General features: G+C 37.5%; 1 protein-coding gene across 1 annotated transcript in view; it reads left to right on the top strand.

Annotated features, from left to right (window-relative positions):
- LOC110452647 (A disintegrin and metalloproteinase with thrombospondin motifs 9-like) overlaps positions 1-21,733 on the top strand; it is a 177,184-nt gene that overhangs the window by 140,101 nt on the left and 15,350 nt on the right. The window contains exons 18-28 of the mRNA XM_021501288.1: positions 231-397; positions 1,558-1,681; positions 2,194-2,329; positions 2,615-2,822; positions 3,723-3,887; positions 4,264-4,428; positions 5,839-6,249; positions 6,510-6,677; positions 6,913-7,143; positions 8,111-8,269; positions 8,792-8,968. Of these exons, the coding sequence (XP_021356963.1) occupies positions 231-397; positions 1,558-1,681; positions 2,194-2,329; positions 2,615-2,822; positions 3,723-3,887; positions 4,264-4,428; positions 5,839-6,249; positions 6,510-6,677; positions 6,913-7,143; positions 8,111-8,269; positions 8,792-8,968 (2,111 nt within the window). The remainder of the gene's footprint in view (positions 1-230; positions 398-1,557; positions 1,682-2,193; positions 2,330-2,614; positions 2,823-3,722; positions 3,888-4,263; positions 4,429-5,838; positions 6,250-6,509; positions 6,678-6,912; positions 7,144-8,110; positions 8,270-8,791; positions 8,969-21,733) is intronic.

The following is a 21,733-nucleotide window of genomic DNA, read 5'->3' as shown; positions in this document are numbered from 1 at the left end:
GGATAATGTTACGACAAGATCAACCCCCATTTGTTTAATTGAATCATTGTCATTCTAACATTTCTGTATATATACACCTTTGTGAATGTGTTTTAGGGAGCACGAGTTTGTACAGCGAGTATAATGACAAATAACAAAAGGGGGAGGGGAGACAACTCTTACACACAGAATGTACAAAGGACTTTAAAACAATATCACTTGAAATGTGAGAATTATATTATTTTGCACAGCTCTTCGTAATTCCACTGGACACTTCATCTTGAATGGTGACTTTGTGGTCAACACTGCTCGTAGGAAAATTATTGTTAAGAGTGCCAGCATTGAATACAGTGGGTCAGATGCTGTCACGGAACAGATCAACTCGACCGGTCCAATAGGCGAAAACATCACTCTAATGGTGAGTAAAACAGCACAACTGCAATGTAATAGATTGATATAGAAGAAGGTGGGATGTCTGAAACTTAAGTATTTTAATAATGACTAAGTTTCAGGAAGAATGCTAATCTGTTGAAGAAATTGTTTAGATTCAATCTGGTTGAATTTTTTTCATATAGGATTTACCAGGCATTTATTTTCATCTTTGTTTACAAAAGTCTTAACATAGAAAAAGATAAACGATCGTTGTTGAAGATTTCTGGTGCAAAGGTGATAGCAGAGTGGCTGTATCAATTGAAAAAAATTGTCACGATTGCGAATTTTATTGAAGAGTTACCGTAGTGTGTTTGTTTGAAATATTGTTAGCTTAAACCTGTATCAGGGTCATTGATTATCCACATTTGATGGTGGTTGTGAAATAGTACATTTATAATTTGGAATACAAGATATTACTATATAATAAATTAAGAAGGATTGTCCATAGAAACATAGGAAAATAAAATTTAATGTCAGTATAGTTTCCATGGTAGCATGCCATCAAGCTAACAATACGACAGCCTAGGATGCTTTAGTACCTGTAAAAAAGTGAAGACTTCACCGAATCCGACACTCCAACATGTTCTCTCAGGTTAATGGTTCATTGATAATTCATGAGACTGCTGCTCACAAGGAAAGGTCAGGGGTTGCCACTAGGTGGCGCTATCTGTACCTGATTGACAGCTTGCTGTGTTGACATAAGGTCACGGATACAATCAAATTTATACACAACGAAGTTTTTGAATGAATGATTCTGTCAATGTGTTGTCATATAGAGATATCGGGATTGTCATACACGATCTTCAAAGACTTGAGACTTATGATAGAGAACTGTCCTGTACTCGGTACTTCACATAACTACCTTTATACACCACTCATTGTCTTCAAATTACCTGTGTTGTTACTAAGAGTGGGTTTGATTCTACACTAATTGTTAGTTTTGATCTCGAAAAGATTTCATTGCTACCTCCCTGACATTCTCTATGTTGTCAGGAGCAACAAAGTATTTTTAAAAAAATCCACAAACAAAAGCAAAAAAAAATGGTCAACACCCTTGCTTTTTACCTACTTTTTCAGTAATTACAGTGTGTTAACATTTTTATGATCTTATATTCCTTTGACATTTGACCTTTGTGACCTCTACAGGTTCTGTCTGTTGGCAAGCACTATCCTCCCAACTTAGAGTACTCCTACATGGTTTCCATAGAAACCCATTTTGTGTGGAGCCAGCATCATGGAGGGTGGTCAGACTGCAGTAGACTGTGTGAAGGTAAAACTGAATAAAGGTTCTACAGTAATATTGATAATAGCGTCACCGTGGGACATGCTAGGGTGTCACAGTTGTAGGACGACCATGATGTCCTTGTTTCTCTTTCAAAATATTTAATTGTTAATTAAACATGAGTTAACAAATAGTACAGAGATGAGAAAAATAGACATGTTTTAACTATCAAATAAGACACCGGTCTATGACCGTATCGGTATTCCTCTATAATCTGGTATAGTTATAAAAAATAGCGATTGTAGTATATATGTAAGCAAGCAAAATTAAGCTATAATAGTATTATACAACCGCTCACACAATGTCTCTATCACATCCACATCGATACTTTGTATCTAGTTGAAGATCTACACCCTCGTGTACAGTAAGACTTTCAATCAAAGGGCCATAACTCACTGTAAAACAGTGCTTTTTGAGAGAAGTACTATATCTGATTGGAATTTTGTTTAGATAAGAACTAGTATGATTATGATATAATATATTATGATGTTTGTGTACAGGAGAGCAAACTCGTGAGGTGGTGTGCGTGAGTGACGATCGGGAACATACCATTGTGTCGGATCGTAAATGTGAACGACTTCGCCTCCCCCGGCCTCCAAAGGTTGTCCAAGCTTGCAACATGAACTGTAACCTCAGGTAAGATATCTCCAGGCTAATCAGTACAATGTAACAGGTGCCTTCACTTTAATTTTATTGTGTTTTCTGTTCTTTAACATGTCCATTGAACACATTTCTGGTGAGCTGTTACGTTCATCATGATATTTGAAGGAAAATCTTCAGATCTTTATGAGGAATTTTACTTGTCGCATAATAAGGCCAACAACTAGTAATAAGATTGTAGTATATCTTCCGTCTCCTAAACACCCCATGCTCCCCACCATCCATAGTTATCACTATGTTGCACCTCTCCCTACTTTACAGATGGCGTGTCGAACAGGAGGAGTGCTCAACACGTTGTGGAGAGGGGGTAGCTGTCCAGCATGTGGCGTGTGTCAAGCGGAATATTTTGGGGGTAGAGGAAGAACTAGCTGACAGGGAATGTGACCACCTTGGACCCCGCCCCGGGGATGTCGTGTCCTGTACAGGGAAGTGTTTACCCACACACTGGCAGTATGCTAGCTGGTCAGAGGTAAAAACATTGAGATATTTCTATAAAAAGGATGACAAATTTCTTTTTTTATTATGTTTTAATTGTCAGAGAGTGAAATTTATATTTTATCATTGCACATAAATAGAGTAAACTGGGGATTGAACTCTATTTTATTTCCCTCCCTTCACTGACACAGCGTGCACAGATAAAGTGTCAACCGTAGAATTAATTCTGTCAAACTTACATCCCTTTCCATTAAATACACTCGACTGAAGGTTAGGCTGTCCCATACTTACCTCCCTTTATATTTAATACACTCGACTGAAGATTAAGCTGTACCATACTTACCTCCCTTTACTTTTAATACACTCGACCGGAGGTTAAGCTGTACCATCCTTACCTCCCTTTACTTTTAATACACTCGACTGACGGTTAAGCTGTACCATACTTACCTCCCTTTGCATTTAATACACTCGACTGGAGGTTAAGCTGTACCATACTTACCTCCCTTTACATTTAATACACTCCGCTGAAGGTTAAGCTGTACCATACTTACCTCCCTTTACTTTTAATACACTCGACTGGAGGTTAAGCTGTACAATACTTACCTCCCTTGTTAAGCTGTACCATACTTACCTCCATTTACATTTAATACACTCGACTGGAGGTTAAGCTGTACCATACTTACCTCCCTTTACATTTAATTTACTCCACTGAAGGTTAAGCTGTACCATACTTACCTCCCTTTACTTTTAATACACTCGACTGGAGGTTAAGCTGTACAATACTTACCTCCCTTGTTAAGCTGTACCATACTTACCTCCCTTTACATTTAATACACTCGACTGGAGGTTAAGCTGTACCATACTTACCTCCCTTTACATTTAATTCACTCCACTGAAGGTTTAGCTGTACCATACTTACCTCCTTTAATTACAGTGTACACAGACATGTGATGGCGGAGTACAACAGCGGCGAGCCACCTGTACAGACATCAGTCGTAACGAGCTACCAGAGACGGAGTGTCACTCGGAAGAGCGCATCATCACACGATCATGTAACGAGGACCCATGCCCCAACTGGCGCACATTTTTGTGGACAGGGGTAAGTTGTCATGTCATTTTGTTGACAGGGATAGGTAGTCACACCTCTCTGGTGAGGGGTAGAATTGTAGACCTAAGATGACAGTAATAGGTCATCAGACACCTTTGCTTATTGGATTGTTTAGTATGATTTCATCATCTTCAGGTTGAATTCTCCGAAAGAATTTCCATATACCTCATAGAATCATGTGTCAGCGTTCAAAAATTAATATTCCTCTATATCTGTTCTGTATGTTTAGAGAAGTATTAGTATTTCTTAACATTCATTCTGTTCTCTAGTTGAAAACTTTGGCACTTATTCTGGTCATTAAGTATATATATTCGAAAGAAATTGTAGGAACAACAAAAGTAGCTAAGTATGACAACTTGTATTTCAGTGCTCTCATACCTGTGGCTCTGGAACCAGACATCGTAAAGTCTACTGTTTCCATGGCGACAGGAAGGTGGATGACATGTACTGTCAGAACGAGCGTAAACCAGTGAGCAGTGAGCTGTGTAACCGTCAGAGGTGTCCTGAGTGGAGGGAGCGTAGATGGGGAGATGTAAGTTATTGCACTGTTCCTACTTTACCTTCTGCATTCTGGACCAACAGTTTTCTAAACTATACCTTATGTCATTATGATGGCATAAATGCATTAATTGTTTAGTCATATTTTATGACATTTTCTATCACAAATGGAGACTGAAATCTTGTGTTTTTTAAGTGAAATTATTTTCTTGGCATTTATGGTTGTCATGGTAGTCCCAGAACTTGTGACGATTGATAAATTATCTAATTTTGTCAAAAGAGGCTAACTGCATTTCTTTTGAAATAAAAAACGAATCACTTTTGGTATTATGTTGTGTAATGATAACCGTACAGACGTAGGGGTAGGACAGACGGAAGGGTAGGACAGACGGAAGGGTAGGACAGTAGGACAGACATAACGGAGGAGATATTAACATTCTGAATCATAGACATCGGCTACTCCTACACAGATGTCCTAGAATTTTCTTTTTTACTATTTACAATGCAGTTGTCATCCTGACATTTTATACAATTTGATAACGACTGTTTATTACTCATACGTCAACGAGAGGCTGATAAATCGACGAGATTGTACACAGAAAATACCACTTGGTCACGGTCACAAGTGATCAGGTGATCAACTTGTCAATAAATCCATCAGCCTGTATTTATAGTTGTTCCTTTTCACACATTCCTCGGCCGTTGTTAGGGGCGAAAAGTGTACTGACAATGTGCACGGCTGATAACATCTTACTTTACACCAGCGTTACGTGTTTAGACCAGGGTTGTCCATTGATATTTATCGCTGTACAAGATTTGTGGATATTGAGCTATAATGATAAGTGATCTGGCTAGAGACATGTTTCACACTCCACAAATCGAGTCAACCACCGTGACCTGAGTCAACCACTCGTGACCCTGTCATTGCCATTAAACTGTCTGGAGATGGCCAGATACAAGAGTCGACTGGAATGTCTACAAACTGTCTCTAGCTTACAGTAATATCTATACGACTATGTTAAATACACATTAGTATGTATAGTGGACTTATACATTGATATAGATTCATTTTCTAACCCCAGTAGATTATATTTAGTGATAACATAACTTCTATAAACAACTTACCAGTTACACACCTACTTTGGCTTGTAATTGAGGTTCTAAAGATCGTGTTCACTACTAATATTATCCATATGTGTTATGAAGATCACTTATAACTAATTTTATCCATTAGGTATCGATGCCTGATCAAATTTACTTATATTAGTAATGAATAACGGTTTTATGATAATTAACATGCAGATAACTTTTAGATTGACTTGTTTTAATGCATTCTTTATGTAAACTGAATTAGCATCAGACATGAATTGGTAAACAGGGATCATCAAAGGTTCTATACATCTTTTTATAACAGGTGATGTGATTATGTATTAAAATTTTGCAGTGTTCTGTTTCTTGCGGACATGGCGTTTCGAAGAGGCGTATCGATTGCCGCCATTATCACGGAGAGATATTACCACAGGAACTGTGTGACCCATCGTCCAAGCCTTATCACACTCGTGAATGTTACCTGCCTGTTTGTCCAACCACCACGACTACCACGACAACCACCACTACCATAGCAACCCCTACCTCAACCACGGTCACGCCAACGACCACACCCACTACACAAACGACAACGGCACAAACTACTACAAGTCCGACTACCTCTACTACCACAGTGCCAACATCAACCGAGGTATCTACAACAACCGTGAGGTCCCTTACCACAACCAAACGACCATCTACCACCAGAGCATGGCCAAGGACTGCGGCCAGACTAGACGTTTCGTGGAAGATTGGCGACTGGACCTGGGTAAGTCTATAAACTATTGTACAAATCAATGATGAAATGTCAGCGGTAACAGCATGTGTCTGTGTCTATGGTACACACTTGTTATGTAGAAGGATAACTTGTATTTTTATACCTGAACACATTCTCTGTTATAAATTGAAGTACCTGTATTTATTTTCTTGTAAACATGACAGTAAGAGTTACCTCCCTTCTGTCATGCTATTGAGTAGACGGAATATAGTTGCAAATTAATTTTATTAAGTTAATTGGATTTATTTCAGTGTTCGGCAACTTGTGGCAAAGGAACAAGGTTTCGCTATGTCAGATGTGAGGACCGGTTTGGGCGCATTCAAAATGGTGCCCTCTGTAGGAACCAAGAAAAACCATCCTCTCGTGAAACCTGTGTCAGAGCTGCATGTGGAATGTGGCGATCTGGAAACTGGGGAGAGGTAAGCATCAGTATATAGGAGCATGAATAACATTACCCCTGTATCAGTTACATTTGTTTTTCTGTTTTGCTGCTTATAACTGATGATAATCTTAAAAATATGTAGTATTGTATCCAGAATTGATGATTTGTGCTTAAATATTAGATACACATTGTACTTGTTTAAAAAGAGAATGAAACACAAAAGAGTTCCCCTTTATATCTGTATTGGTAATGGTTAAACATTTGACCAACAGTGCAGTGCCTCCTGTGGAGAGGGTACAGCTACGCGCCAGGTTGTATGTTACCATGTCAACCGACGTCGTATTGATGATGACCAGTGTGACAGTACACTTCGCCCAGAGACCAGTCGAACATGTAATGGAGGAGACTGTCCAACTGTTAGTGAGGATACTTACGAAACTGTGGTGATCACCTCCAACAACGTAGAGGGTACCACACAGTGGAGGGTAGGACCGTGGAGCCAGGTATGTATCCCAGGGTGTGGCGTCAGAAATAGTCCTGGGGGTCCTGAGTTGGTATCTTGACCGGGTGTCTTTAGTTGCTGTCTTGGATAGGTGTTGTAGGCTATTGTCCGGATTGTCAGGATGACTGGGTGGGGTTAAGTAGTCCTAATTGTGGTACTTGATGGATGTCCCTAGGGGGTGACCCAGATGAGTGACCTGATTGAATGACCTTTGTGTGTGACCTTGGTGGATGTCCTGAGTGAGTAGCCAAGGAGATATAGACTTGGTTGCCGAGAGTGATCTGGGTGTGTGACTGAGGTTTGTATCCTGGATGTTTTTTTGGTGGTTAACCAAGGGGATATAGACATGGTTGAGGGACGCAGAGAGTGATCTGTGTGTGTGACCTTTGTGTGTGACCTTGGTTGATGTCCTGGGAGAGTAACCAAGGAGATATAGACTTGGTTGAGGGATGCGGAGAGTGATCTGGGTGTTCAACCTTAGTTTGTATCCTGGATGTCCTGGTAGGGTAACCAAGGAGATAGATGTGTTTGAGGCAGGCGGAGAGTGATCTGGGTGTGTGACTCAGGTTTGTATCCTGGATTTCCTGGGTGGGTGTTTTGTAGTCCCAGTTGGTTTTCTTAGTGATGATGTTCTATCTGGATTTCAGCTGGTTATTGGGTGAATTTCTATGGGGAGTTCATTGTTGAATTTTTAACGGGAATAAGTTTAAAAGAAACCCCATCTACTTTTGTTTGTTTTAGTGGTTAAGTAAGATCTATACATACTGTAGGCAAATACAGATGAAGTTGAAAATGTTACAATCATAAATTTTCTTAATAGATTTTATCATAAATCAATCAAAACAGTTTTTCCATGGATTGTTTTCCCGATAGTTTATTCAAATTAGATTTAAATGCCTACCTGATTTTGAAATGACATAACGACTAACTAATGACTGACAAGCTAAAACAAGAATGTGTTTTTCCAGTGTTCGTCCACCTGTGGAACGGGTTGGAAACGTCGCCAAGTGGTTTGTCAGGATGAGCTCGGAGCCAGCGACAAGTGTGACCTCAAACAGAAACCAGACGAGATTGAACGGTGCCAGACCAAGGCCTGTGGCACCTGGAACACGGGCATGTGGTCCCAGGTAAGTGTCATCTACCTGTCCTCTGTTAAACTTGATTGCTGATTATTGACTTGTCCAGTTATAGGATTTTAGTTTTACCTGAAATTCCTGTAGTCACACTGAACAATTGGTTTATAGAAATTAAATAATGTACTTTTACAGTAAGTCTGCCAGGACATTAAATGGAAGAGATGATAACTAAACACAAGTTTTGATCAAATTATTCATTAATATCTTCCATCAATTTGATTAGTTAAAACCCTAAACTTTGGAGATATGTCTGTTTGCAACCCTTGATTTCATGCTCCAACATTACAGACACATCCCACTGTCCTTTTGTAGGCAAAACGAGGGTTTTCATATAATACTCTTGGTCATGATTGGTTTTCAAAATAGAAATGGAGTTCTTCTATGCAGATTGGCAACTATTTTTGAAAATGGTCTCCAAAAGAAGTCTGATAACTTGAAATTTCCTTTCAGAAAACCCCCTCCTACATAAGGTCATTGTTGAGTGTTGACTAGATAATGTCTCTGTTTTTCCAGTGTTCCGTGACATGTGGTAAGGATGGAGAGCAGAGTCGTCGTGTCCTTTGTCAGCTTGACGACCAGACCATGTCCAATAGCCTGTGTAACATGACCACCATGCCACCCAATCGCCGCCTCTGTAACAACGGCCTGTGCAGTACTCGCCGGCGCTGGTACATAGCGCCCTGGTCACCGGTAAGGCCTGACAATCCCTGGTACAAATATTACCTCCGCTATAATGCCATTAACCGTCGCCGACGGCAACGTCAAAGGCAACGCCAACGCCAACGCCAAAGACAAAGACAAAGGTTGCGTCAGCGGCGTCAATAGGTGTGCGTTGACCTCCTTTGACAGGCGTTGCTCTGGAAACCAAACATTCTCCTCTTACAATTCTCTAGTGTGTTCGAATGTGCATGATGTGGTGAGGATGTGATGGTTGTGTGGTGTAAGACTTTCCTCTTCTTTCTTCTGGACTTGACAGTGTATTTATATATACTGAGCTTTTATATCCTGGAGATAATATACATATACCAATACTGTATAACTCTATACTACAATAATACACAAACTAATGGCTGCCTCTTTATAATCTGTTAACTAACGGTTGTGGTAACACATCTAACTGTGGCACTTTATATACAGAAATCACAGACGCTAATACATCCTTGACCTCATCCTGGAGAGGTCAAGGTAATCAAACTTCTCAGTTTCAGAGGTCAAGGTCATGTTGTTTTTGGAGTATAAGAGAACATTTTATACTGAATATCTGTGGAGATAAGACTGTAGATTATGTATTTAAAATGGTGTAAAGGGTAAAGTGACGATGAGAACAGTTGTCAAATTATTGATTATTTAGAAAGATTCAGAAAAGTTTTGAATGATGGGAGTTTTATGTAAAAGACATACTTAGAGGTCAGTAGTCTAGATATTTCCTGTGGCGAAAATGACTAACTTGATAAGCTTATTATATTAATGTTATAAAATCCTTTAATAGTGTAGATCAGACTTGCTCTGACCTCCAACATATTTTCAAGACTAGTAAATCATAGCACATGTGACAGATTTCATTGGAGATTTTCCTATTCTACATCCAGACCCCAATTTTATGAATTTTCTTTAACTTGACAAAATTCCTGAATTTAAAATTCCTAATTTAAAATTTCCTATAGCTTAGCATTAGAGAAACATTTTTCCATAACTCCAAGCTTTCTATGGAAAAACTTATGGAATTTCGTTAAGTTAAGGAAAGTTTGTGAAACTGGGACCAAAGCTGGGATGAGCTGAGATGTGATTCTTCTGGTTTAGAGGGAGGTTGCTTATCAAACCTGACAAACACACAACAAGCAGTTATATTTTGGTGAATAAGAGCAAACAGCTCTTTAAAAAATATCTATATTTATGTAATATTTAATCTATGCAATCAGTGAACTTGATGTTTTTGAACGGAGTGCTAATTCCGTACCCTGTGTGATTTGTTGGCGTGTGTTTTGCTGAGTGACATTTGACCATGTTTGTTGTGATATTAATCTGATGCATGAACGGGTTGACAGTTGTCACCCGTTGTCCGTGGACTCGAAGTCTGAGGTTGTGACATTTTATCAACAGGAACAATGCATTTACATAGTAACTGTGATCAAAGGTGACTTCTCTTGTTGTAAATAAATGTTAATGTTTTTTGCTTTTGTTTTAAATGTTGCTTTTTTGTCTTTGCTTATTTGTGTTGTTGCTTTCTGTTGTTGTTACCTAAAGCGTGTTCTGTTGTTTGTGTATTTGTGCTTCTGTTATAAGTTTGGTTTTTGAGCTTTTTAACTGTTTTTGCTGTTTGAACTGGATTTCAGGATAAAAATGTCATAAAAATTGTGATTTAAATGAAGTACAAGGCCGACACTTGCACACCTATCAGCTTGAGTAAATCATTTTAGAGTCAAAATTTACCCCATATTTATTGCCCATATCACCGGATTAGTTATTCACTCTGTTTACATCATACTCTTCAATTCAACGTAGATGATGTCCCTGTTAAGAGTGAATCATTTGAAGTGAGGATTTACTTGGTATAGGTATAAATTATAATCATCAGTTAAATGTATAGTTACATTTACATTTCAAAACGTAATTATACAAAGATGGAAATTTGTGAGAACTAAATGCATAGTAATGGCAAAATTAAGTTTCAAAAGTCTTCCTCGTTGCACTTTGATATGTAAATTTTCCAGATTGATATTGCTAGAATACAAATTAAGACACATATTCCTTAAACTTTGGCTTTCATAAAATATTTAAAGGGATTCCTATTAGGGGATTCCCATTAAAGGGATTCCTATTAAAGGGATTCCCATTAAAGGGATTCCTATTAGGGGATTAAGGGATTCCTATTAGGGTATTCCAATTTAAAAGCATTCCTATTATGGTATTCCCATAAAAGGGATTCCTATTAGGTGATTATCATTAAAGGGATTCCCATAAAAGGGATTCCTATTAGGTGATTTCCATTAAAAGGATTCCTATTAAAGGGATTTCCCCTTTAATAACGAAACTGTAAGCAATATCATAATGACATTATGGGCTGTTTTTCAGTAACTTTAGAATAAAAAATGGTTTTAAGTAAAATTATTTATAGATCAGATTGTTATTTTAATTCCTCCAATTTTAAACTGGCAATGATTTGTACTAAATTATCCATAAATATGTAATACACAGATTGTGTTATCAGCCACAACACATGGAAACTACATGTGGAGCTCAATATTCTCATTCTATTTGGTGATTAGATTCACTAGTGGCGTGTATCGGGGATGAACATCTTACCCATATGTAACTAGACCCCTCAGGAAGATAGTGTTTATGTTTGTCGTAGGCGTAGGTTTCGTATTGAACAGTATGAACTGGCACTTTATGTTGTTCTCCACTCTTAGGCTCTGATCTCCGATTAGATATGCACATGTAAGATTCTAGTAATATTGCATTTTTCATGTTTGATCAAATCTATCATTATAGTTCCATTTATATAAAACAGTTATGAAAATCAATATAAAGATATATAACAGCAGATTAACAAATCTATTAATTTATAGTGGTAAAATAACAAATCTATAAATTTATGGTGGTAAAGTCACAATCTATTAATTTATAGTGGTAAAATAACAAATCTTTTAATTTAAAGTGGTAAAATTACAAATCTATTAATTTAAAGTGGTAAAGTAACAAATTTTTAATTTAAAGTGGTAAAATTACAAATCTATTAATTAAAATGGTAAAGTAACAAATCAAATTTAGAATCTCATTGTATAGCAGTTTGATTAATTGCTGAACAATATCTTGTGAAATTTCCAATCTGGCCTTGCTCTCTTACCTGCTTAGACATGTCTGAGGACAGTCTGATAGGGTACACGGACATTACTGTTTTGTGGTATTCAGAGTATGTATAATGTTTCTATGTGGCAGTGGTTGTTTTTGTTAACTCATTAAGCCAGTCTCCCTTAAGTTTACACTTCTGTGATAAGCCGTTTGTTTTTCTGGTTTTTTGTTGAAGCCATGTGGTATTTGATTTTTGTGTTGAAATTGACACAGTGACTTCCATAGTTATTGTGGTTATTGGTTGTTGTGGTTACAATTACGTCAATGCAATTAGGTTTGGTTGCCATGGTGATCATTTTAAAGTACATTTTATATGTATATGTTGTAATGGTAACAGCTGTAGTATTGTTAGGGTTACTGCTGTCGAGTTGTGTATCTGTGTATATGTTGCTATGGTAACAGCTGTCTAGTTGTGTATCTGTGTATATGTTACTACGGTAGCAGCTGTCTAGTTGTGTATATGTATATATGTTGCTATGGTAACAGCTGTCGAGTTGTGTATGATGTGTTTATGTTGCTATGGTTACAGTGATAGATTTTTGGATTGCTAATATAAGTCAATGATCAAATTGTTGTTCTACATTTGTAGTAAGATATGGAAACAAATAAAAAAGCAGAGTTTTTGTTTATTTCTGGTTGTTACAAAGCTGTCTTGTCTTGTGTCAGGTGTCAACAGTGATATTGTACTGACAGCAACAAACGCCATCTATTACTTGACTATTAATTATTTGTTAATTGATCAAAGTCATCTATTTCTGTGTTAAAGATTTCGTGCAAACGCTCATTTTGTGTTTTAAATGATTATTTTTTCGAAACTAGTAATGGTACGTGATTTGTAATGGACACTTCTCTGTTATCTCACCAAGTAGTTCAGTATACTGATATAAAGTGAAATGATTTCAATTTGTTTTTGATGTAAGGGGTCTGTACATATAAAATCAGTAAAACTTACAGTAGTACAGTGTTGTTCTTTTAGTAAGCTTCCTGGTATTTATTTGAGAATATGCTGTTGACATCATCTTGTCTTCTTTTGTCTTTAGTATCGTAATTGGCGTCTTTGTGATGATCTTTCTTAAAGTCAATCATGTGTCTTTGTGAAGTTCTTCCGTTGTGTCTTTGTGAAGTACTTATGTGAAGTTTATCATGTGTCTTTGTGAAGTTCTTATGTGAAGTTTATCATGTGTCTTTGTGAAGTTCTTATGTGAAGTTTATCATGTGTCTTTGTGAAGTTCTTATGTGAAGTTTATCATGTGTCTTTGTAAAGTTCTTATGTGAAGTTTATCATGTGTCTTCGTGAATTTTTCTGTGAAGTTTATCATGTGTCTTCGTGAATTTTTCTGTGAAGTTTATCATGTGTCTTTGTGAAGTTCTTATGTGAAGTTTATCATGTGTCTTTGTGAAGTTCTTATGTTAAGTTTATCATGTGTCTTCGTGAATTTTTCTGTGAAGTTTATCATGTGTCTTTGCGAAGTTCTTCCATGAACTTGATCATGTGTCTTTGTGAAGTTCTTCCATTGTGTCTTTGTAAATTTCTACCAAGAAGTTTATCATGTGTCCCTGTGAAGTTCTTCCATGAACTGTATCATGTGTCTTTGTGAATTTCTTCCGTGGAGTTTATAAATGTCTTTTTGAAGTTGTCTGTGTTGATACCGTGGTAAAATTTCATTTCAAGAAAAGTGTTACATATTCATGTTATTTATACAATTAATACAAACATTGGTCATGATTTTGTTGTAAAATGTGACATGTATATTTTTAATTACATTACCATTTTTTGGTCTCAAAATGTGAATTTGTTGTAGATGATTCACATTTCTTTCACATTGCTTTATTGTGAATCATTTATAAAGGTGTTTTGTAAATAGTTTTAACATAGAAACTATATGCAATTTAAAAAAAAAAAAGATTCTGTTAAAATTGTGAGAGAAAAAAAAGAAAAAAATATTAAGAGAAAGCCATTAAAAAAAATATTAAGAGAAAGCCATTTCTTCACCACATTAGAACTGTGACATTATTTTGTATCTATTTGGTATATAACTAACTGCTAACACGGAGGTTGTGGTAGAAACACATATTTATTTAAATGATAGATGATGTCACATCAGAAAGTGAAAGTAAACCTTCATGATTGCTGGAGGTAGCGGAGGATTATACTACGGATGTACATTGTACAGTATAAAGGTGAACTTATACGGTATTATTATTTACATATACATTGTACGTACATTGTAATATTGTCATACACACTTCACTTTCTTCATTTTCAATTTCATGTGAGAGGTATTTGAGCACTACTAGGATCTACTGTTTTATATACACACTGATTAGAATTGGTCGTTCTACAACTTAACTGTTGAATGAAGTTTAGAGATTATTTTAGGGGAAGGAGATTTCTTTTCATATTGAATATGAAGATAGGAAGGTTAAGTAACTATATAATTCTGTTATCAAAAGGGACAACATTTTAATGGAGAAAAAAAATAAAACCTGCAGAAGTATTGAATTATCTTTATGATATAATGTCAATTTCTGACTGAAAATGAATAGGTTGCTATGGTAACAATGCTACATCAGTGTATGATAGTGATGGCTACAGAAATGTTTGTGATTTATGTAAATATAATGATGTAAACAATCAAGAGATCTTACTAAAGTTTTAAATACCTGGAGCGTTGAAATCTTGTTGTAGCCAGCCCTAGCTACAAGTTAATGACGGTTAAGTTTGTTGTTTGTTGTATATGACTTGAGGTCAATTTAGCATAGAACAAATTTGTTGTATTAAACTGAATTTTTAATGTTTTCATTCACAGAAATGTTTAATTTTCAATTTTTATTTGTCTTTTCTTTTTAACTTTTGTCATTTTTATAACATTTTTATTATTTATCATAAAAAATGATAGTATTAATTTGTATTAAACATCCGTTTATGATCTCATCTTTTTGTGTTTTCAATGTTTTGTTTCTCTTCTGCTTGAATGCAATTTAAAACCAAGCTTCCTTAGCTAAATGTACAAAGGATAATGGTGAAGGTAAATCTAACTTTCCCAGCTGTAAGCTGTAAATTCTGCAGGTCCTATAATTTCCTGCTGTTGTTCTAAACCAATATTTGTGAACAGGGGTAACATAAACGAGGAACAGTTCTATGATGTAACCTGGAATCCCTGAACAGCTAAGTTCTTTAGTACATCAACCAGGTTGATTGAACAACATTCAGTATTAATATTTTGGCTCTAGATTGTCAGGACTAAAATTCTAACACTCGGAAGCCACAGTGTTGGAATAGTGGTCCTGAGATTTCAAAGCCAGATTCCATACCAAAACCCCAAAGGTCTGAGTCCAGATTCCCTGCTAATTATATCTGTAGGTAATGGAATAACGAAATGATTTGGTGGAGATTCAGATGTGTATTACAATGAGTAATGGACTAGGGTAATGTCCATTACCACTCTGAAGATATACAGACCTCAGGCAGACTTCAGAATAGCTACAGACCTCAGACAGACTTCAGAATAGCTTTGTACATACATGTAAGTTACTACGACAGAGACAAATGTGAGCAGTGTAGTCTTTCCTTCCTTCCTTGATTAATTTCTGTAAAATATTGCTCACCGATACTCAGTTATAATATATATATATGTTTATATATTGACCCTAAACAGCAGAGAAATTGAAATTGAAGTTTGTAGTTGTAACCGTGGTGATAAATGAAGGTTCGGTGTAACAGAACTGTGGTGTTGATTTTTATACTGACTCTATACTAAAGAAGGCTTGTTGATATTACACAGTGCATCGCAAAGCCCTTTATATTGGTGAAACAGTTCTGTAAGTCTGGTTAACTTAGCACTCTATATGGTCCAACCTCTCTCAGCGCTCTGTTAAGTTAACTAGGCTTTAGGATTTATGATCAGAAAACAAGAAACAGCTTCTTGTGACATACTTTTTAGCACTTACTGATCGAAGAAGTGAAAGAAGAAACAATTGCAGAAAGCCTGACTTTACCTTAGAACTTGACTGTCCCGCAGAAATCTATTGAACGAGGTGAAAGGTTAAGTTGTCAGGTTGGTCTGACCATTTATTGATCCAACAACCAAACATCGACCCGACAACCATTTATTGACCTGACAACCATTTATTGACCTGACAACCAATCATTCATCGTTAATTTTTGGGTAAAAAACAAGAAGTAGGTTAGGTTCATTGAATGTATCTAATATCCTGATATATGTAATTGAAGTTGCTGTGATTAAGATTTTCAACCGGCCTTGTAGTGAAGTACCTAAGCTGTATAAACTGGCCATACCTACCTGGAGATCCACTGGTATAAACTAGCCATACATACCTGGAGATCCACGGGTATAAACTGGCCATACATACCTGGAGATCCACTCGTATAAACTAGCCAAACATACCTGGAGATCCACGGGTATAAACTGGCCATACATACCTGGAGAGCCGTTGTTATAAACTGGCCATACCTACCTGGAGATCCACTGGTATAAACTGGCCATTTCTACCTGGAGATCCACTGGTATAAACTGGCCATACCTACCTGGAGATCCACTGGTCTATTATAGAAATATCTGTGGAATGATAAGGCAATCCAACACATCGGGCAGCGGTAGTGTGGAGACCATAGATCAGGTTTACAACATGATGTATCCGATTTCTGACAGAAAAGACTTCCAATCCTTACATTGTACATTTATATAGATAAAGATAGAAAAATATTGTTTCAACACAATTTATGATTCCTGCAATAAAACTTGCCCCATAATTAGTCATGAGAGTACCACACATCCATGATAACGTCTTTCTTGTGGTAAGAAACGGATCTGTTTTTTCTCAAAATGCTGTGAAGAATATCAAAATCTAATCTAAGATGGTATTTTGGAATCCGATACCATCTAAAGTAGGGAATGCTGTTTGGGAAGGGCGTGGTTTTGTGTGGAGATAGTACCGACCTTTGTCGATATATAAATCGCATAAAAAGCAGAAAAAAACTAGGTGCTAAAATTTGCTGCAGTTCATGAAATAACATCATGTTTTATCTGACGTTGAACCACCTTTCTGCCGACTCGTACATTTTGGCATCTGTGCAGTCTAAAGAGAACATTTATGGCAATAGGGCTCTGTTAAATGGAGAAGAAATGTGACATGTATTTCAGCTATCAATTTTAGTTTTAATTAAAGTCTGACAGGATATATTTAATTCTCCCTGAGATTTGTAATTTAAACAGCATCATGTTTTGATACCTGTTAAAGAGAACAACTCCATGGCTACTGATTCTGTAAGGTGATGGGGTGCAGCGTGATAAGTTATGGAACAGTCAACATACATTATACTGACATTAAACTGGAGTGTATTGAAAAATAAAAATTATCAATACATTCCAGTTAAATAAAAAAGTGAGTTGTTAGTTTGTAGTGATAGACATTTAAAAGAATACTCAGATCGTTTTTATTACTGTGGGAAAACAAAGATAAAACATTCCTGTTGACAGTACTATTACTAGAACCCTGACAGAGGAATTTGGGGGGGAAAGTAATTCTAACAGCATGGTCACTTTTTCCATATGTCACTCGTCCAGGATTCTACTGAAAGTTAATATCGTGGTGAATTAGAAAAACCATCGAAAAAGTTACAAAAATCTTCTTATCCTACATTCACACCGACAACATCTAGAGCTTTTCCAGATCACTAAAACTAAATTATTACAGAATACAGTCTGTTGTAGGTAAAGGATGGGGGTAAGGGATGAGGGAGGATGGGGATAAGGGATAGGGGATGGAGGTAAGGGATGAGGGAGGATGGGTATAAGGGATAGGGGATGGGGGGAAGGGATGAGGGAGGATGGGTATAAGGGATAGGGGATGAAGGTAAGGGATGAGGGAGGATGGGGGTAAGGGGTAGGGGGGGGAGGAAAGGGATGAGGGAGGATGGGGGTAAGGGATAGGGGAAGGAGGTAAGGGATGAGGGGGGATGGGGATAAGGGATCGGGGATGGAGGTAAGGGATGAGGGAGGATGGGGATAAGGGATAGGAGTTGTGGGTAAGGGATAGGGGAAGGGGACGAGTCTTGCTTGACAGAATAAACAAAAAGACATCAGTGATAAAGTAAGTTGATAAAGTAATGCATGAAGCATGTTACTGATGTAGTGTAATTGTCTGTCTGTCTAACTGTTTATATGTCTGCTGGGCTGCCTGTCTGTCTGACTGTTTATATGTCTGCTGGGCTGTCTGTCTGTCTGTTTGTCTGCCTGTGCAGGGCTGTCTGTGTGTATGTGTGTTTGGCTGAGAACTCAACACACACACACCCATCCCCCATACACACATTTGCATTTTTGATGGGAGTTCTCACCCCACTCCTTCAGACCAAAAAGGGATGGAGTTCAAATGAAAATCTGCATGTTGGGGACCCCTCGTTTCAGAAACCCTGTGGTCACCACTTACAGTGCTATGCTTTAGCCTTAAATTTTGTGCAGGATATTGTTTGTAGTATTAGACACTTTCTAAATCTCCTGTTCAGTCTTAAACTTTGTGTAGAATCTTGTTTGTAGTCTTTACCAATGTGTAAAATCTTGTTTGTAGTTTTTGACCCTGTGTGCTAGTCCTGTTTGAGTTTTTAAACAAACTCAGGGTATATTCTTCCTTGTAGTTTAAGACTCTGTGTAGAATCTTCCTTGTAGTTCTAGACTGTTTGTATACTCTTGTTTGTAGCCAAGAAAGACTGTGTGTACAAATCCTGTTTTAAGTGTTATAAACGGTGTGGTAGTTAAAACACTATACTGTGTAGAATCTGTAGACTTGGGCTATGTGGTGTGGAATCCTGTTTTTAGTCTCTAACACTGTATAGAATCTGTAGACTTGGGCTCTGTGGTTTGGTCCTGTTTTTAGTCTGACACAGTGTGTAGAATCTGTAGACTTGGGCTCTGTGGTTTGGTCCTGGTTTTAGTCTGACACTGTGTAGAATCTGTAGACTTGGGCTCTGTGGTTTGGTCCTGTTTTTAGTCTGACACTGTGTAGAATCTGTAGACTTGGGCTCTGTGGTTTGGTCCTGTTTTTAGTCTGACACTGTGTAGAATCTGTAGACTTGGGCTCTGTGGTTTGGTCCTGTTTTTAGTCTGACACTGTGTAGAATCTGTAGACTTGGGCTCTGTGGTTTGGTCCTGTTTTTAGTCTGACACTGTGTAGAATCTGTAGACTTGGGCTCTGTGGTTTGGTCCTGTTTTTAGTCTGACACTGTGTAGAATCTGTAGACTTGGGCTCTGTGGTTTGGTCCTGTTTTTAGTCTGACACTGTGTAGAATCTGTAGACTTGGGCTCTGTGGTTTGGTCCTGTTTTTAGTCTGACACTGTGTAGAATCTGTAGACTTGGGCTCTGTGGTTTGGTCCTGTTTTTAGTCTGACACTGTGTAGAATCTGTAGACTTGGGCTCTGTGGTTTGGTCCTGTTTTTAGTCTGACACTGTGTAGAATCTGTAGACTTGGGCTCTGTGGTTTGGTCCTGTTTTTAGTCTGACACTGTGTAGAATCTGTAGACTTGGGCTCTGTGGTTTGGTCCTGTTTTTAGTCTGACACTGTGTAGAATCTGTAGACTTGGGCTCTGTGGTTTGGTCCTGTTTTTAGTCTGACACTGTGTAGAATCTGTAGACTTGGGCTCTGTGGTTTGGTCCTGTTTTTAGTCTGACACTGTGTAGAATCTGTAGACTTGGGCTCTGTGGTTTGGTCCTGTTTTTAGTCTGACACTGTGTAGAATCTGTAGACTTGGGCTCTGTGGTTTGGTCCTGTTTTTAGTCTGACACTGTGTAGAATCTGTAGACTTGGGCTCTGTGGTTTGGTCCTGTTTTTAGTCTGACACTGTGTAGAATCTGTAGACTTGGGCTCTGTGGTTTGGTCCTGTTTTTAGTCTGACACTGTGTAGAATCTGTAGACTTGGGCTCTGTGGTTTGGTCCTGTTTTTAGTCTGACACTGTGTAGAATCTGTAGACTTGGGCTCTGTGGTTTGGTCCTGTTTTTAGTCTGACACTGTGTAGAATCTGTAGACTTGGGCTCTGTGGTTTGGTCCTGTTTTTAGTCTGACACTGTGTAGAATCTGTAGACTTGGGCTCTGTGGTTTGGTCCTGTTTTTAGTCTGACACTGTGTAGAATCTGTAGACTTGGGCTCTGTGGTTTGGTCCTGTTTTTAGTCTGACACTGTGTAGAATCTGTAGACTTGGGCTCTGTGGTTTGGTCCTGTTTTTAGTCTGACACTGTGTAGAATCTGTAGACTTGGGCTCTGTGGGTTTGGTCCTGTTTTTAGTCTGACACTGTGTAGAATCTGTAGACTTGGGCTCTGTGATTTGATCCTGTTTTTAGTCTGACACCGTGTAGAATCTGTAGACTTGGGCTCTGTGGGTTTGGTCCTGTTTTTAGTCTGACACTGTGTAGAATCTGTAGTCTTGGGCTCTGTGGTTTTGGTCCTGTTTTTAGTCTGACAGTGTGTAGAATCTGTAGACTTGGGCTCTGTGGTTTTGGTCCTGATTTTAGTCTGACAGTGTGTTGAATCTGTAGACTTGGGCTCTGTGGTTTTGGTCCTGTTTTTAGTCTGACAGTGTGTAGAATCTGTAGTGTATGCTCATGGCAGCCCGAGGAATGTTTCCATCAAAAGTTTTTAAAGTGATAAGATATTAGATTGGCTTTAGCGTGTTATGGAATTTGTGAACGGTGCATGGAGTTGTCTGATAAATTAACAGAGATAACCTATTTGTGAACGGTACATGGAGTTGTCTGATAAATTAACAGAGATAACCTATTTGTCACAATTAGTTTAAGGGATAGTGAAACTTGACGTTTATTGACACTTCAGTTAATCCTATATTACTTTCAGTATCAATAATGCTGTTGCAGAGATACGCTGTATCCAAATTGATTTAAGGGTGTATGCTTCAAAATGTACTTTACTCTGACCTACTTCTCTTATCCAAAGAGGTTCCTACTAAGAAACATGCAAATCTTGTATGTATCGTGTAAATTGGATGTGATACATTAATTTGATAACAGGTACACAAGAATGATTTATTTGTTGACAATACTACATGATGACAAAATGTAAGGGAGGCAACTCTATCACAGATCACAAGTATGTAAGATATGTGTAATAGCAAACGTTTTTTTAAACAGTGTGAAACAGAGGATGGTGGCAGATAAAATAACACAGATTGTGTGAGCGAATGATTATACTCCTGTTTTTGTACATCTGCCAGAATGTTAGTTTGTTTTATAGACGACGTGCATTAAGTGTGGTGGTATAACAACTGCATTTGTTTGTATACGCATGTTGCCTTATCCCTATGACTAACCTTACGTTGTATCTTAAGTGATTTAACATTCTTTTTTCATAGACATGATAACAGAGAGTAATGTTTGAGACAGAATGTGGAGACGTGCTGAAGCCTCCTCTCTCAATTCAACAATGCTTGTATTTAATTTTTATATAGTTTATATTATAGTTACAAGGTTATTCTATATAGACATGTTGGTTTATATAGTTACAAGGTTATTATATATAGACATGTTGGTTTATGTAGTTACAAGGTTATTCTATATAGACATGTTGGTTTATATAG

The sequence above is a fragment of the Mizuhopecten yessoensis genome, unplaced genomic scaffold (assembly GCF_002113885.1).
Source record: "Mizuhopecten yessoensis strain PY_sf001 unplaced genomic scaffold, ASM211388v2 scaffold6779, whole genome shotgun sequence".
NCBI classification, from domain to species: Eukaryota; Metazoa; Mollusca; class Bivalvia; order Pectinida; family Pectinidae; genus Mizuhopecten; species Mizuhopecten yessoensis.
Note: the sequence above shows the minus strand (reverse complement) of the source record. Positions and strands in the feature narration are given on the sequence as shown.